Below are 18,447 nucleotides of genomic sequence, written 5' to 3' on the forward strand. Positions count from 1 at the left end.
GAAATACTGTAAGCAAAAAAAACAGGGAAACATCACTAAAATAAAAATAGAAAAACATTTTGAACGAACACTTTTTTGGCGGAAGAAAACTTTTAATGGCGTCAGTGACAGAACGATTAGAACATGTAGATTAAAGTCTGAACATTTTAAAGGATTGTGTTGTATTATTTTTGTTAGTTCATGAACAAGCTTACACAAACATTGAGCTTTCTCATTTATATCATAAAAACTAGTCCTCGTAATTTATTTTATTTACAAAATTAATTGGTTCTGGCTAATTTAATGTTATAAATCATATTACTCATCAATCTGTGAGTCAAACTTCTACTGTCTAATGAACATGTCAACTTTTACCTGGCCGTTTAACAAAAATTCCAAGAACTATGATTAAAACCTGTTGGAGCTCGATCTCGTCTCGAAGTTTCGTTACATATATTATCAGTTACCTATAAAAACGCCTTTTTTTATTTACACCTTTCGATTGGATTGATTGTAGTGCGTTTGAATATAAAGTCAAACTGGATATATTATACGATTGTAATAAAAATATTTTATAGAGAACGGGACAATGGATTTAATTTAGATTCAATATTGTGTAGTACTTCAGTGGATTTCGTAAGCTGGATATTGAAGCCCGATAGCGGTCATATGCGTACATCAATAAATTTAAAGAGGGATTTCGTTTTTCGACAAAAATTTATTGTCCTTTCAGTCAGTTTATCATTAGAATTGGTTGTTACAGCATTGGTTATTGCAGCATGGATTATTTGCTCTTAGTTCTCTTCTCGGACCTAGTCTGGCCATGTTTTTAGAGTCCTGTGTTAACTTATAAAGAGAACATTTCCAGTAATTGGCTCTATACCATAGTTTAAAAAAAATTAGAAGTCTTTGTTTTCACTTCTGAGGTTGACGTTCCAATTGTCCAAGAAAAACTTCTGTTGACGTCGTTTAAAGCCTTTTGAGTGCCTATATATTGTGGTTATAAATTTTGCCTACGAGTGATTAACACTTTTCTTTAATTTCTTAATTGATTATAGAGCAACAAACCTGCTAACGGTCCACTGCAATATTACTGCAACGAAATGTTGTAGTCATATTGCTACAAATTTTTAAAAATCCTTACTTTTTCTATGTGTCTATAGTGTTTCTAAAAAACACTACTCCTTCAAAGTTCAAATCTTCATTCAAAAACTTCCAATACAATTTTTAGAATTTAAATGTACTAAATATATTGAATAAATGTGTAATTCTAGTTGTATATTACTAAGTAAATGTATATCTTATATTAGAAAGTTAAGTATAATCTGTACAAATTTATAATATTGGTTCTTATTGTTCTAGGTGCATCTAAAGCAGAGGATGAAGAAGGAAAGCAAGTTAGGTAGCAGCTCGTCCCAAACCTCGTCATCTGTTCAACAGCAGACCTCGCAGCAGACCTCCCACCACCACCACCTCCACCCGCACCAACAGGTGGCGCCGCATCTACACCAAAGCCATACGGTGACCAGCGAGGACGCTATGAGCCTTCCCCCTGTCGTCACGACGACGCTTTGAGAAGGCGAAACCGGGCCGCGGCCCGGAGAATGTGTGCTACTCATTCAAGATTACTGTGATTTAGAAATCGAAGAGACCAGGATCATTATCGTTCAACTCGAGTAGGATCCAGGGTAAATTTTGTCGAGGCCAACAGGTTACACATTGGTGGTTCAAGGTCTTCACTTAGGTACGCTCAGCAATGTCTACGTTGGTTCATTGAAGATTATTTTAACCCTAAATTGCAAATTGTAAGATCAGATTTTATCTTTGTACATCCTAATATTACCAAACGGTAAGAGTTGTTTATTTAATAGACATATATAAGATCAATCCAGTACCGCTTTTCAATGAAAGAATTCCCAAACTATTTTTTGTTAGTTCAACTAAATCACGAAGCTGTACTACAAATATGTCTTTATTTAAAGTATTTTAGATCATTTATTTAGTGCCCAAATGAGTCTTTTTTGCCGTGAGTTCATTATTAAACGATATTTCTTAAATTGTGCCATCAGTATTATCTTAGTTTTGCATTTTAATAATTTTTGAAGACTTTCAGTTAATAATATTTATTTAATTAGCTACATTTGTCTTAGTTACCCCTCCGACTTAAGCTGGCGTCCTTTTTCTCATGAAAATTTTTTCAACAATCACCTCTAGTCCTACTAGAGGCTCAAGGACTCTTCGTATTATAGATTAGATGATTTATTAAATATATATGTCTATTAGTAAAACAAGTCATAAGCCAAATCTGTTGAGATCTAGGATTTTTTGTGAAAAGCGAAGATGCACTGAAGATACCTGATTATTTTGATCTCTAGAGGCCTATTATATAGAGCCGAAGTATGTCTTTTAAGTCTGTGCCATTTTTTCTTTTAAAAGTAGTTACAGGGTGTTTACATAAAGGTCTAAAAGAGGCCTTAAACACGAGAGATATTCTTAATAACTGCTTTTACTAAAACTATTTTTCTTAGATTGACTTCTACTACATGTGTAAGTGTGTTGCCATTGTACCGTGCACCCTGTATACTAATTATTATCAAAAAAGTTAAAATTGGCTATTTGATAATAGTAAAACTATGGAAGACAAAATTATAAAGAAAAAACGACTGATAGAAAATAGATTCAAAGATGTTATCAAAAACTTTTCAACTATTTTTAATAAGTAGTTGGATACATTATGAAATCGGCGTCCAAATACCTTTTCCCCCTTTTTTAGCTGTCTTTTGCCAACTTATTCAGTTCTATGAATAATTTTTTATACTTGAAATGTATTTGGACGATACTGTATCACTAGAAAAATGAAATGTCACAGTATTTTGTTCCCAGTTCTGTGAAACACAGACTGATAAAACGCTCTAAATAGGAAGGTTGTTAAAAATTGAAGAAAAAAACTTATTTTTGTAATTTTGGAAACTGGTTGTTGATATTGTATATTTTATTTTAAGTAGTGTTCTAAACACACGATCATAGATTTTTTAACATATTAGAAACAAAGTAACAAAGAGCTTTAATTATTAATATAGGTTAAATTTCAAAGTTCACTTTTAAAATAATTTTTGCCAAATAACAAAATGTTGACGTTTACATTTCAAAACATTCCGTACTATTTTTATCCATTTCGTCTTTTTTGTTCTTGTTCGTAGGTATTCTATTTATTTTTGTGTAGCTTTTAAGAGAATGAACTAAAAAACACGTCAATATCTTTATGCAGTTAATAGACAAGTTGTTTTCCAACGCACATTTTGTAGAGGTACCACAAAAAATTCTTACCAAAAAAACAAAAACTTCTGAAACACTGAAGAAGTGTATTATCTGCTTTATAGACGAGGGAAGTAACGATATTTGGTGATAATAATAAGCAATAAACAAAATATACAAAAGATTAAACGTAATTTATAAGTAAACAATATATAAACAATGAAAGATCGCTATTTCATTTTAAATATTTGAAGACCGGTAAATTATATGAAAAAGTGACACAGTTTTACTGAAACAATTAGAAAATGATTTAAAATGAAAGTTTGTAAAGTTATTTTTGTTAATTTATTGCTGAAATATTGCACAAATAGCTTCAAAAGTGAATTTTTTGAAAATTATTAATAACTTTTCTAAAAATGCACAAAAAACTTAACATATTACAATTAAGATACTAAATTTTACTGTTTTTATTTATAATTATATAAAGTTTAGTTTAGAAGATCCACAGCAACAAACACGACCGAAAATAATAATCTACGAATTAGAACAGGCCATTAGAAATTCAAAGACCGCAAAATCAGTAGGCCCAGATCAGATATCCACTAAGCTAATTAAATGCATTGACGAAGAAACTCTGCATATACTTTTGATCTGTTCAACAAAGTATATGCAACAGGAGTAATACCCGAAGATTGGTTGCTGTCCACGTTTGTAACACTACTAAAATCAGTACATGCGACAGAATGCTCCCAGTTCCTTAATAAGCCATACACTTAAGATATTTCTGAAAAAAATAGAAGAAAATATAGATGACACCTAGTTTGGAGTCAGAGAAGGACTAGGAACGGGAGATGCTCTCTTCGCTTTTAACGTTCTCGTACAAAGACGACTAGATATGAACCAGGATCTCTATGTCTGCTTTATAGATTGTCAAAAGGCTTTTGATAGAGTACGATAGCAGAAACTCGTAAAACTGTTAAAAGAAAAGAATGTAAATCGTAGAGATATACCTACGGATTGTTGTCAATCTGTACTGGAATCAAAAAGCAAAGGTTATAATCAAAAATGTCGATACAGAAACTATAGAAATCAAAAGAGGTGTTAGACAGGGCTACGCGCTGTCCCCATTGATATTTAATCTATACAGTGAAGCTATTTTTAAGACAGCAATATCAGAGGAACAACATGGTATATCAATAAACGGAAAAATCTTGAACAACATAAGATTCGCAGACGACACCGCTGTTTTTGCAGACAGTCCAGACACTTAGTAAATAGATTACATTAAGTTATGATGATTTACATAACTGAAAAGAATGACCAAGGTAGAGAAATAAGGACACGCTTGAAATTGCAAGACAAGCATTTATAAAAATGAAAACAATGTTTGTTAATCGAGACCTTCGGGAGCTGAGGATAAGAGCCTTAAGATGCTACATGTTAAAAAAAATTATTTTTTTCTCAAAATTTATTGTTAAAAGATATTATTTATAACTATAATATATAAAGATTTAAGTTACCTATCTTTATATAGCATTTTCTAACAATAAGAGAAAAATAAAATATTATTATTGTTTAAACAAATTACTCGGTTAAATAAACAATTCACAAATTAACTAATTAAATTTTTAGAATCTATGCAACGAGGTAAAACATCAATTTTCGTGAATTAGAACCGGAAATATTGCGACTTTTATAAATTGCCCTTGTTTATTTCTGGATTTTACTATTTCAAAACAGAATTCATAATTTAAAACTCGGATTTGCCCGAGTCGGAGAAAAAATGACGTCTAATCTTTTCCATATTTTGTTCATTACATTACCAAAACCAGTTTTTAGATATGTCTATCAAAGAGTGTCACGAAAAATACTTTTTATTTGCTAATTTCTGTGTCTCTTAACACATACAATTAAGTTATACAGGGTTTGGACTTTGCTTATTACATATTTGGTACATTTTTATGTAACAATGATGAGTTTAAACTTTGTACATAAAACTAACAACAAATTTTCAAATACCCTGTATAGTATATTCCGATTATGGTTACAAATAGTAAACACGATAAACTATAATTTAGGGGCTTTTATAAAGAAGGATTGAACCAAAAAGTGCTACTTTTATCTTTCTTATTTAGTGAAGGTTTGTAAAATCATTCTCATATTGACAAAACAGGATTTAATATAAGTCGAATAATATCAGTAACAACATGGTAAATGTGTAAGAAAGTGGATGAGACTTTACGAAGACCACGCTGCTCAGTTTGGGAGCTTCATTGGGGTGGGTGAGGATATGATTAATAGAAAATTAACAGATATATAAATGACATAGATAAACGATAGATTGATAAATCTTACCTCATAAAATGTAGGTTTCACCACTGAACTTAAATGAAATATATACGTCACTATGCATTTCGATGGACGACTAAGAACTGGATAATCGAAATAGGCTGTATAGCCTACTTTTTTAACCTTTAGCCTAAGCGAATTAGTTTTTGGGGAGTGGTATACAGTTATTTGGTAAAAGTGGTGATTTTGTTCCCATAAGAAAATCTTAACACTTAAATTTTAATTATACCCAAAGCTAGTTAAATCTTTGGAGGTTATGAGTAGAATTAATACTTGAATGAAGTGTTTAAGACAAAAACTGCACGTGTTCATAGGAAATATAAATACGGGTTAACGTGAAATTACAGTTTCGTCAAAAGTTAAAATTTTTCGTTAAAATTAAGGAAATTGAAATGCTACAAATGGACTCATCATGTAATCGCTTTACATAAGGGGAAAATTTAAGAGTTTCATTATTGGAAATGTGGATCTATTGATAGCCTAAACTAACTCAAACATTTAAGGAAGCTGAAATTGTTTAGCGATATAATAAATAAAAAAGTATGACCCAGAACTTCCTCTAGGAAAAAAGTTCTCATCAAAAGCAGACGAATTGTACAGAAAGCTGGAAGATCACAAATAAGAAGAAAGCAGTTTGTCTGAGTCTCTTTAATTACTTTGGAAAAAAAATTGACAATTTTAAAATACATGTGTCAAATTTTAAATTTTCTTCTAATATTACTGTAGGTATTAATTTTTGATAAAATCCTTCTGTATAACTGACCTCAACAAAGTATTATTGCCATAAATATTGCCATAAACGTTGCCATAAGCCAAACGCTAAAATATATAAGAATTTTTTGAATGTCCTCATAAACCAGCCTGAGAAATAAGGAAAATATCAAGATTGCCTTAAGAAGTGTCTTTAATATAGTAAGATTTCAACATAATGCTGTGCGAGTACCATTCTAGTTACCATTTACTAAAGTCACTTCATCCTAAAAGCGATGTAAAATTTGAAAATCATTGGTCAAAAAAATTAAAAATGTCATTTTGTTTTTGTTTTATGGTTTAAATGCTCATAATTTTATTTCCCTCAACTTTTCCACACTTTCATCTAACTAAACATTTGACGTACTTCCTTCTGGTTTCAGTTTCTGATGTGCAACCATTTGTATGGTTTTTCAGTAAGACTTTATTTAACAATTTGTGCAGATTTTTTAACAAATATATTAAAACAGAGACCACAAGCCGAATGCTTCGATTTTTATCTGTATTATCAATTTAAATAAAACTCTTTCCAAACATCTTGATTTATGAATACATTCTTCCTCGTTATCTTTATTCAAATGATGGTAACTACCGAAAAGTTGAAATACACTCAAAGCCTTTAAAAAACATTCTTAAAAACTGCCATTTTGGACGTTCCTTTACGTTTACGTTCCAAATTAAACGTTTCATCCTTTTAATACCAAAACTTTTGTAAATTTTTGCCACAAGCGTACGTTGTGACAGATTTAATAATTGCGACAATCATTTTTGTAAAAAAAATTGTTTTTACGTAATTTTCCACGTGACTTTTACTAAATGGCGGTCTGTACTCTTTATAAAAAACTATGAGTAGAAAAATCATACTGTATACTGTGGTGCTATCCACCCAAAAAATAGCTGAAAACAATATTATAGATCTAACAGTTTCGTTCAAAGTATTTTATAAATGTGTATATTGTAAATTGTGTACATAGAAGAATAATTTAAATTAAATAACAATATTAAGTTTGTAAATATTGAAGATTATAATTATTAAAAATTGTTAAGAAAGCCGGCTGTTGTAAAAATAACTGTTGTTGAAAGAGCTCATTCACACACTGCTCGAAATAATTAGAGGAACAACGAGTCTCTTCTCCTTAAATGTTTAATAATTGCACTATGCTAATCCATTCATAGATATCTGAAAAACTCTTTTCTATTTTCAGATTACTGTATTATGTATAATGCAGACTTTTACAAAATCTTACTACCTCTTCTTCCACCACAATCTCATGGTTTGTGTTGAAAAGAAGTCTATATCTTCTCTCCGATATGGTAAATGATGCTATAAAAGGTGTCAAGGAAAGATTTGTTCTTCTCTTCAAGCTATCAACAAATATATCGTGGCAAATTACAAAGTAGATTCGGAAAAAGTTGCATCGTCGTTAAAAAAAATATTTAAATGCTGCAGTAGTTATCGGATCGTTGGTGCAAACAAAAGGAAAAGGAGCGTTAGGATCTTTCTAGCTACAGTCTACATCATCGTAGTTTTCTGAGTCTGAAAAGCCTAGTTCAGAAGAACAAAAGAAAGCTGCTGCTGCGTAAGGCTTTGCTACTAGCGAAAAGGCAAAATCTGTAAAGAATAGGACCAAGGCTAAAAAAAACCGCATCAAAGCCAAAGAACACGCCGGCGACGGCCAAATAGTTGAAAATAGAGGCTAACGTAAGAACACCAACTAAAGCGAAGAAATCAAATAAAATTAGTCCTACTAAAAAACCAAAAGCAGCTGGACAAAAAACCGCCAAGGATGCCGCAAGTTTACCAAAAGCTACAAAAACTGCTGCTCTTTCTTCTTCTTCTTCTTCTTCTACTACTACTGGTATACTCCATTACTTGTTTGCGATCACTACATCAAAATGTTATCTATTCTGCCTCACTTAGTAGTTGTTGAACGTTCATGTCCGTCCAAGTTCTGATATTGCGAAGCAATGATATGGCTCTTTTACCTACTCCTCTTTGGTCATATATATCTTCCCTTCAATTGTTATTCGTAGCAGGTTATATTTTTCAGTTCTCATTATGTGGCCTAGGTACGAAGTTTGTCTTTTCTTAATCTTTGTTATATGCAGCTCCTAGGAAGAAGTAATCAGACTAATATCTTCGAATTATTAAAAACTCTTGTGTGTTTGGTCTTAACCTCCTAGCTACATTTTCTATAGGTTCATAAAATAGTCGCTTCATCAATTTCCAATAAATTTTTCCAAGGAAAACTAGAATATTACTAGGTTTAACTAAATGCCTATATTAGTATATCTTATAGACAAGATGTTTGATGATAAAAATGGCATTGGATTTGCTCAGTATTATTTATTAAACAACGTCCTGAGATGCCCGCTAGGACTGCCTCAATTTTTTCGAGCACTGTATGTCGGAAAACCATTGAACAATCTCACAATTCAAACAAAAATCATCTTGCCGAGTAAAAATTTGTAAAATTATTATCAAACAAGTAAGACGTGAAATTTTTCAATGGTTGCCACCGTATTTTATCTCTTCCCTCATTTTGCACATACCTGTCTAACTTGTAAGTATATTTTTATATACAAATATTTGGCTGAAAGTTACAGCTGTAAGGTCATTGTTAATTAGAGTTTTATAATGGTTTCTAAAACATGGATTTATTCAGGAAGAACCGAAGCGAAAGTTTAGTATCAACGTTGGAAACAACAATTCTCAACAATTAGAATTAAATTTTAGTTGTTTTAACTCTTCAATATGCTTTTAATATCAAACAAAATGGTACAATACAAGCAATATTTTTGTTTCAGTTAATAATATAAAAATATATATCAGAGTTAACGTGAAAATTTATCAGGATTAACAGTACCAACATACGATTTACATTTTTGTTCCAGATTTTGGCAAAAGGATGCCGAATTTAGATTTGTGTGTCCAATTTTTTTCTTTATTATCTTTATCAAACCTAACGCACAAGCAGACTGCGTTAATTCTCCTGTAGTCATATGTCTTGAATATTTTTTGTGTTAAGAGTCCCATATTATCTGGTAAATATTCAACTATTGAACTTTTCTTATTCTTTTGTCAGCTCAACCTATATGGCTTTAAGTATTATCCTCATAAGTTTTCTCCAATACTTTATGTCCATGGAATAAATACATCCTTTTTTCTATCTATAAACGACTTATTCCGATTAAACATCCATTTGGAAAACAGCTTTCTCATATCCAAATGTTCGTGAATCATAGGGAAAACACTACCCTTTGATAGCTTATCAAAGTATCAGCTATCTCTTGCGGTTCACAAGTTCACTTTGCGGATTTCCAATAATTTTCACAAAGCGGACTCAGAATTCTTGGTATCGATAAGACCGCGTTTGAATTCAGCAACCCATTTTTTAATGGAATCTACACAGGAAATCACTTTGAATCGTTTTGAACTCGGAAAAAATATTTGAATGACATGAAATTTTGACAATATGCTTTTGAAGGTAGCTACTACCGAAATGCCATATGGATTATCGATTAGTCAACATGTCACTGTTAGGCCCGAGATTTATTGACCGATGTATTCTGTTTAGTTTACTAGAAGTATATTATAAAAACTGACAACAAGATAGACACCTTCGAGTCGAGTCAGAAATACATTTTAATACGATAAAATAACAACGTGAAATATCCCAAAAACTAGACGTACTATACATATATCACGTTTAATAAACCTTAATTAATGTTAAGTGAACCTTTTCTACTTCTAAAACTACAACCACGTCGATATCAGGTCAACTTTCGCATAAGCTCGCGAAAAAATGTCACGTCATTTACCTTTTGGTGTAGGTCAATAGTTGACCTTTTGCCATTTTCTGCTAATAAACTATCTCGTCCAACTAATAGAAAGCAATTTCAGACCTGGTGAAACAAAACGCAAGAGCTAAGTGTGTTCTACTTTTTTGTGTTGTTGTTAACGTTGTTGTTGATCGGTCTCTCGGTTATGTCTCGCTTAAAACTTTATTTTTTTTTTTATTTTACCTTTATAAGTTAACTGACTACAGTCACTTGTATTTCATTACTATATACTAAATTGTTTTAGCAAGAATAATTAAAATGGTAAAAAAATTCATTGAACAAAAAAAAGCAGTCAAATTATTGTCTGTTTATAACTTTCGTCTTCGGTTCTTTATTATTATGAAAACAAATTTTACTACGTTGAAAAAAGCGAATGAATTACAGCGAACAAAATTTTAATTATTGTTTATCACTTTTATTGGTCTTTGGTCTCGCACTACCGAATAATAGGTTAAATTTTTGAATTTTCATCAATCAAGGAGGCTGTTGTTTCATTATTAATGTGATATTTGACTACATATTTCGATATTAAAACTGTTGTCACCCCCACCCAATAAAGAAAACCCTAATATGAATGGCAATGAGGTTCAGAAATTTTTAATTCCACTAAAGGAAAAAAATCAATGGTCCAATGATTCCACCAAAAATTCCACCTTTATTTAAAATAGTATTTAACTTTGTTAAGATAAATGAAAAATATTAATAAATGATAGTTTTAAATTAATTCTATATTCACTCTAGTATTGGTCAAAAACGGTGTTTGTGGTGGAATTAAAAATTCTAAGCTCCGCTGTCATTTTATCAATTGTACATGTTAATTGTTAAATCTTAAGAAACTTTACTAAAACCATAAAAACAACGTTGATGTGTAATACATGGTTGTGTCAGCTATATAAATCTTACCGAATCAGAAAATAAAAAACTGCTGATTGAAATATTTTTTTGTGTTTTATTAAGATCTCCTCGACCTTTATAATATAGGAATAAAATCTAAAAGATATATTTCTGAATAGATGAAAGAGACAAAGTGATTTCAGTGAATTACAAGATCCAAAAAGATAGAAAATCGTATAAAAGCTGAAAAGATTTTCAACAGGCTAAATTATTGTTTGTTCCTTTCAATATAACCATTTTAAAACGCAGATGCATTAGATGGTTACATTCATAAGATAAACTTCTAAAATAATGGTGATTGAGATTAAAGAAAAATTGACATTATCTGTTCATTTTCATGCCGGCGGGCGAACTTTCGACACCAAATTGTCTTTGTACCTGGGGTAATCGAAGGGTCAAATTTTATTATAGGAAATTTCGACACCGCGGCGTAAAGCAGGTAGGTAGGTAATTAGCGGCGATGGACATTTGCACCCAAGCAGGACAAGCGGGTTTTTCCAATATTTATTGTCACGGCGGGGGGCGTGGCACTTGTGTACTTGTGACTAAATTATTTCAGTTGTAATTTATTTCTTGTTTGACGTTGACTTGTGCACGTATACGGATATTTAAAAAATGAGTTTGATAAAAAGTTCCCGTGGTCGAGATTTATTAGTGGTGGAGCATCATTCGTTCTCGAAACAGAAAGTGTTAAAAAGCGGCGAGATATTTTGGCGCTGCATCCAAAGAAACACTAAGTGTTCCGCAAAAGGGTTTACAATAGGCTGTGAGGACCTCACCATCACAAGAAGTGATTTGGTACATAATCATGAAGCCGATCCAAAAAAGCTTGAAGTAAAAATGGTAACCAATGCATGTAAAAGAAAAGTCCAAGAGGACATATCGGAAAAGCCTGCCAAAATTACAAGAACTGCTGTTGCTGAGTGTGATGCCAATTTGCTGACGGTTCCTGACATAGCTAGCATAAAAAAGAACATTTACAACTGTCGTCGTAAACTGTTACCAGGTCCGTTACCAAGAAGCATATCAGAAGTCCATAACACGGTTAGTAATTATTCTCCTTAAACCTGTCGCAATGAAAGTTTTTTGTTTTTAAATCATCCTGAATTAAATGTAATTGTATTTTCATGCGAGACAAATATTCGTTTGTTGTGTAAATTAAAAACTTTGTATATGGATGGTACATTTTCATACAGTACCAAATATTTTCTACAATTATTTACTATACATGGCTTGGAAAATGGACATTATGTTCCTTTAGCATACTGTTTGTTAAAGGACAAATTGTCAATGACATACAAAAATTTATTTTCTTTATTAAGGTCTAAGATTTTTGAAACATTTCAATTATCATTAGAGCCAACTGAAATATTTGTGGACTTTGAAAAAGCAATTCACTGTGCTGTATTTTATATGTGGCCCAATGCAAAAATTAGTGGATGCCGTTTTCACTTACACCAAAACTGGTTTAAAAAAATTCAATCTTTGGGTTTGGTACAAGAATATAAGGATACACATTCAGAAATTGGAAAATGGTTAAGGCATACGTTTGGTTTAACTTATTTAAATCCAGCAGAAGTTGAAGAATGCTTTCTTTATGATTTAATGTCATATAAACCTACAAACGCAACACTTATATATGCAGATTATTTACTGGAAAATTACATTTTCGATAGCGCTCTATTTCCACCACACATATGGTCTAATCAGGATCCGTCTATTGCGAGGACCACAAATGCCTGTGAATCCTTTCATTCGAGATTTAATTCTTCTTTTTATTCAACACATTCTTCTATTTTTATTTTTATTGAAAAGTTAAAAGAATTTCAAGTAGACACTTATGTCAAAATAAATAGTTTACATATACCAGCAAAAATAAAAGATACTACTGTTAAGGCTAAATTGGCATTTTTGGAGAAAATGATGGATAAACTACGATCCCAACAAATACGTAGGTTAGATTTTATAAAAGCTGTATCTTATCATTCCTATAATAGCAAATAAATCATTGTATACAAGTATATTAACGGTAAAATGTACAAAAATTAGGTACTAGTTGTATTATATTTAGATATTATTACAGTTATAAAGAAATAAAATGCACATTACTTTTATTAAAATAAATTAATTAATTAATTATGGTATTTTATTTATGTCGCAGCTATATTTATTTGGTGTCGAATATACCTGTAAGATAAAAACGGGAATTGGGGCTGGTGTCGAAAATTGCCATTAAATTTTAGTCGCTACCTGCTTAGTGTCGAAATTTCCTACGCACTTTCATGCACGTTTCTTTCATGAGATTAGAAAGAGACAAAAAAATCAAAAGAGAAATATCAAAGAAGCAGCTCTCATCTTTCTTAAAAAAAATGTGTAGCAAACCCATCACCAGAATATAGCAGGTTTTAGTTGCCAATAGTGAAAGAAAAAGTGAACAAAGAGAATATTATCAACAATAACGGATCGATAGGAAGTTGGAGATACATCTACAATTTATACACAATACATATGCAATACACAAAACAGTCCAAATTTGATAATCCTCAGATTTTTTAACCAAAAGCATGCAAAGACCTACAAGATCAAGGCCAAGTACGTCAACTATCAATTTTGAAAAGCATTACCTACTAACAACAGCTTGTTGGTTATACATATTCTGTCCCCTATAGCTCTTAAGCTAGTCTGCAGATATATGCAGAGGTTGGTTGTGCTCAAAATTGTGTATAGCACATCAAAAAGAAGATTAAAATACGAAGGGAAAACAATAATTGAAAGCATGGAGCTACTTCTTTACCTTCAAATGGAAATCATCTATAAGACCAGTGAAGGACGAGCATTAAAATACCAACACATAAAAAAATCAATAGTAGACATCCTACCATCGATCGTACAATCATCTTGTTCAATACAACTCCTAAACTGCCAATATGGATATCTGCTATTTAGTAAGCATAATAAAAAATATATAATTAGTGAATAGTAACAAGGCTTTTGACAAAATAAGTCAACAATTAAAGTTATTTTTATAGCCAAACAAATTGTTGAGAAACCTTGGAATAGTTTTTGAATATGAATGTGGAATAGAGTGGAGTATTTATTTTTGTGTGTAGCAAGTTAAAAAATACATAGTATTAAAAAAGGAATATAAAACGTAACTTAAATATATACAAACAAGAACACATATTAAACAGAAAAACATTTCTGGCAAAGTTACGGTAAACAGTTCAGTGGATGTTCTGCAATGAGTCATATATTTTTCACACATATTATCAGTCACATATTAAAAATATGTCATTTTTAATGTTTTACAGTTGACAACCCTTGCTAGTTGGCGAATATCAAATAATGAACTTAATAGCTTTTTCTTTAGTTTTGAGATATGAGCGGACCAGTTCAGTCGATTATCTATGATTATTCCTAATGGTTTAACAGTCCCTTTCTTATCTGGATCATTGTGTAAATTAGTGTGTTTTTTCAGCAGTTTGTCGTACTTTTTTTAGTGGAAAATGCTTTAATATTAAATTGCTATAAGTTTCCTTAAGAAAGACTGTTAAAAAATCAGGATCAAGATTAATATCCTAAAAAAAGTCCATATTTGTACTAGCTCTAGCGTACGTTTAAGCTTCTGTAAACCAGAAGAAGTAATAAACCGTTGAAATATTTGATTAATGTCAACAACTTTATACTCAGAGTTAATAAATAAAAATTGAGCGCGATGGTCAGAAAAACAAGGTTCAAATACACCGACTCTCTAGATATTTTCAGAAAAATTTGCATAATGTTGTCGATGCAACTACTGAACTGTAATGTGATTCTAGTATAATCGTTTATAGTTTCTTTTAGACCAAAAGAAAAAAAAGGGCCAGATTCAATTTTAAAATTTATATTAAAATCACCAAGTATGATCAGTTTGTCTGCTTTACTAAGCAAGGACGTTATGACCTTCTCAAAATTCACCAAAAACAAGCCAAATCACCCTTACCCGATCTGTATACAGTTAAAATATTAATTTAGAAAGAAATTAGCTAATGAAATGTTAATGTTGAGATGATGAGAATGAGATGTTAATTAATTTTAAGTTTTCTTCACTTTACCAGTGCTCCGAAAAACATATGACGTCATATAATTTTAGATCCACAAGAAAAGCATTGATCACATCGACTTTATTGGACATACACTACAAATTAACATGAAACATGCTTACCGTACCTTGTCGAATTAGTTTATTTTGATAAAAGTTTGTAGAAGCTTCTAGGTTTCTTGCTCCTTCCGCTTTATTTGCTAAGAATTTCTTTTGAAGTTAAATCTCCTAACGGCAGCTCCTTTGGGCCAAATATTAGGACTGTAGACTTCGTCAATTTTATTGAAAGGGAAAGATACCTTATATCAAGAGTATTTGTCAGTTCTATGCCATTCCACGCAGTTAAAAGTAATAGAAGTAAAATTATGCTACAGTGTAGTATCCCTAGAAAGTATTTATAGATGGTAAACATCAAGTGATAGCATCCTTAACACAGAAATTAAAACAACACTTTCTGTGGTTTTTATCAAGCTTTTCTACTAAGTAGTCGATTTTTCCATTCATCTTTAACAGAATAATTGACAGAAAATTGAGATTTAAAACTTTATTTCTGATGAATCTGCAAAAATTGGTTAAACAAGCTATACGCTATGGAGATTATTTTTAACCGGAAAGTAAAACTTGCTTATTATTTTAAAGAGATGCGATGCTCGAAGCGCGAAAACTGCTATTGGCTAATGAAACTTTCTCTCAAAAATAAAAATATAAAATCTCCAAAGGTGAAGAGGTGAATGAATTCATGAATGAGTTACTGATCTTGTATAACTACGTTTATAAGGTAATAAGGGGAAATTGAAAAATATTCTTGAAGTAAATAATCTCTTGACAGTGATGTCTAGCTCAATTACGAATAAATTAATTTTTTCACACATCATAACTGCTACATGGTTTGGTTTTAACTGACTGATTAAAAGTAAACCTGTTAGGAAAACTGGAAAGTTTGAAATGTGAATTTTTCGATTTATATTAAAAATATCATAGACAGGAAAAAATACCAAAATAAATGTAAGTAGACTACAGGATGTTCCACGATGTTTTAATATTTCGTAACTGAAGAAGTAATAAATATTTTTACCTATAATACTAGAGGTATATAGTTCGTCCCAAACCCTTCTTTTAGTACGTCATAGTTGATCGAATTCTCTCTAACACATTAAGCTAGAAGTGACAGAAAAAACGTGAGTCTGTGATTATTATACATAGAACTTAGAAAATTATTTATCGTAAAGCTAATTCTACTTACGGATGTATAATTGGTTGGAGTTTAGAATACGCTAAATAGATATCCAATCAATGATGCGCATAAATATAATTTGACGCAGGTCTCGATCTTGACAGTACTTTCACAACGTCAACTGATAAAATAATTGTCATTCCAGGTTAGTATTATCAGACATTTTACAGCGAAAATTTAATTTTGTATTTATTGTCATAAAAATATTAATTTTAAATATGCCGAGATATATCGAGAAAGAACAAAGACTAATATTAAAATTATTAAATTATTTTCAATTAGAAAAAGAGGGATTACGATCCTGCAACTGTCAAATTTAACTAAAATGACATGCAATAATTCTCGACATTCTTAAAATCCTATATTATGTCAAAATTAGTGACGCACTGAAAGAAGGGTTTGGGACAGACTGTACTTGAGATTTGTGACGCCATTATAGGGATTGTGACATCATCCCAATGAAAAATTAACATGAATCAGGTGGATCAAAGTTAGCTAAAATGAAACGGTTTTATCTCAAATTAAACGGTGTGCTACACTAAGAGTAGTAATGTGCGGCTGCGGCCATTAAATAGTTTACACCCTTATATATGTACATAGTTGCCGATTTTTTTAATTTGTACCTTGTTTAAACGCGCATTTTATGTACAAATCACGTTAATTACCAGTGGCAGACCCAGAATAGAGTGATTCATATTAAAAAATAAAAATAAAATAAATTTATTTACAAAATGAAAAAAAAAATCTAAATCCTACAAACAAGTTTAAAAAAAAATTGATTATGTTCTTAATAACGAAAATAAGGAAGAATGGGTTAAAAATGTCTATTTTACTTTAAATCTATTTTATATTAAATAATGATAAACAATAACACAATTATTATTTGGTGGAAGCCCCATTATTGTCATCACAACTTTGCAATCTTCTGTGTATAGATAGTACCAATCTCCTCATGTTATATTCAACAAGCTCCTCCATTGTCTGCTCAATTGCTTACAATTCTATTACGTTTCCTAAGGTTTTGATTTATTTGTCTTTGTCACACATTTTCTATGGGGTTAAGATCTGGACTCCGGGAAGGCTGCGAAAGAACATTAACATGAGTTTCTTCCAACCATTCTAGAACATTTCTAGTCGTATGCACCGGGCAATTGTCATCTTGGACGATGAAGTTGTTATTCGGGAATCTCTGGATCATTGATGGCAATATTATGTTCTCGAGAATATGTTTTTAATATAATTCTGTTAATTTTTGTTCTATATGAGAACAAACGGCCGGGCCTTATTTATCTCCATACGTTGACCGAGAATCCTCCACTATTTCTTAAATGGCGAGTATATCGTTTATCAAACTTATGATTTCTATCTAGCCTATAAATTCTTATTCGACCATTGCTATATGATTAAAACATTTTTTCACCAGAAAATGCAACGTTAGATCAAAAGTTGTCATCGGTAGGACACTGCGATTTTACAGTATAACAATGTAAAAACGAAGGTGTAAACTATTTAGTGACAGCAGCTGTACATAATTATAATAAATAATAATAATAATAATAAATTGCCTTTATTTAGTCTGTAAAAATTTACAAACAAGAGATACATGAGGCGAAGTCTAGCTAGAGCTACTCCACTTAACCTTAAGTTTACAAAGTCAGTTTGAAATAAGTAGAACATGAAAAAAAAAATGATTTATAAATTGACATAAATAATAATATAATATTGATATGGTAGAAATAGTCATGTGGCTACTAGAAAAATAAGATAAAAATAATTTGTGATGTTATGTGATAAATGATATTAATGATAATTAAAAACAAAAAAAAATTCTAAAAATTCTAATGGTAACAATTACGACAACGATATACTATATAATAATAATAACGTTACTGCGATTGTAGTAAAAATTTCTTATAATGCCGCTTCATGAAATCAAGAGATTTACCTCTTAAATTTTTTGTTAAACTATTAAACACTAAAACAGCATTGTAAGTAAACGATCGCTGGAAAATAGCTAGTCTATATCTTGGCAGCATAAGACTATGAGGATATCTCAGATCCA

General features: G+C 31.0%; 1 protein-coding gene across 3 annotated transcripts in view; it reads left to right on the plus strand.

Annotated features, from left to right (window-relative positions):
• sr (zinc finger domain-containg protein striped) overlaps positions 1-11,115 on the plus strand; it is a 115,028-nt gene extending 103,913 nt beyond the window's left edge. For all 3 annotated transcript variants that reach the window (XM_072530504.1, XM_072530503.1, XM_072530502.1), the window contains one exon: positions 1,342-11,115. In XM_072530504.1, coding sequence (XP_072386605.1) covers positions 1,342-1,554 — 213 coding nt within the window. In that variant the 3' untranslated portion in view covers positions 1,555-11,115. The remainder of the gene's footprint in view (positions 1-1,341) is intronic.
• Positions 11,116-18,447: the final 7,332 nt, after the last annotated feature.

The sequence above is a fragment of the Diabrotica undecimpunctata genome, chromosome 4 (genome assembly GCF_040954645.1).
Source record: "Diabrotica undecimpunctata isolate CICGRU chromosome 4, icDiaUnde3, whole genome shotgun sequence".
NCBI classification, from domain to species: domain Eukaryota; kingdom Metazoa; phylum Arthropoda; class Insecta; order Coleoptera; family Chrysomelidae; genus Diabrotica; species Diabrotica undecimpunctata.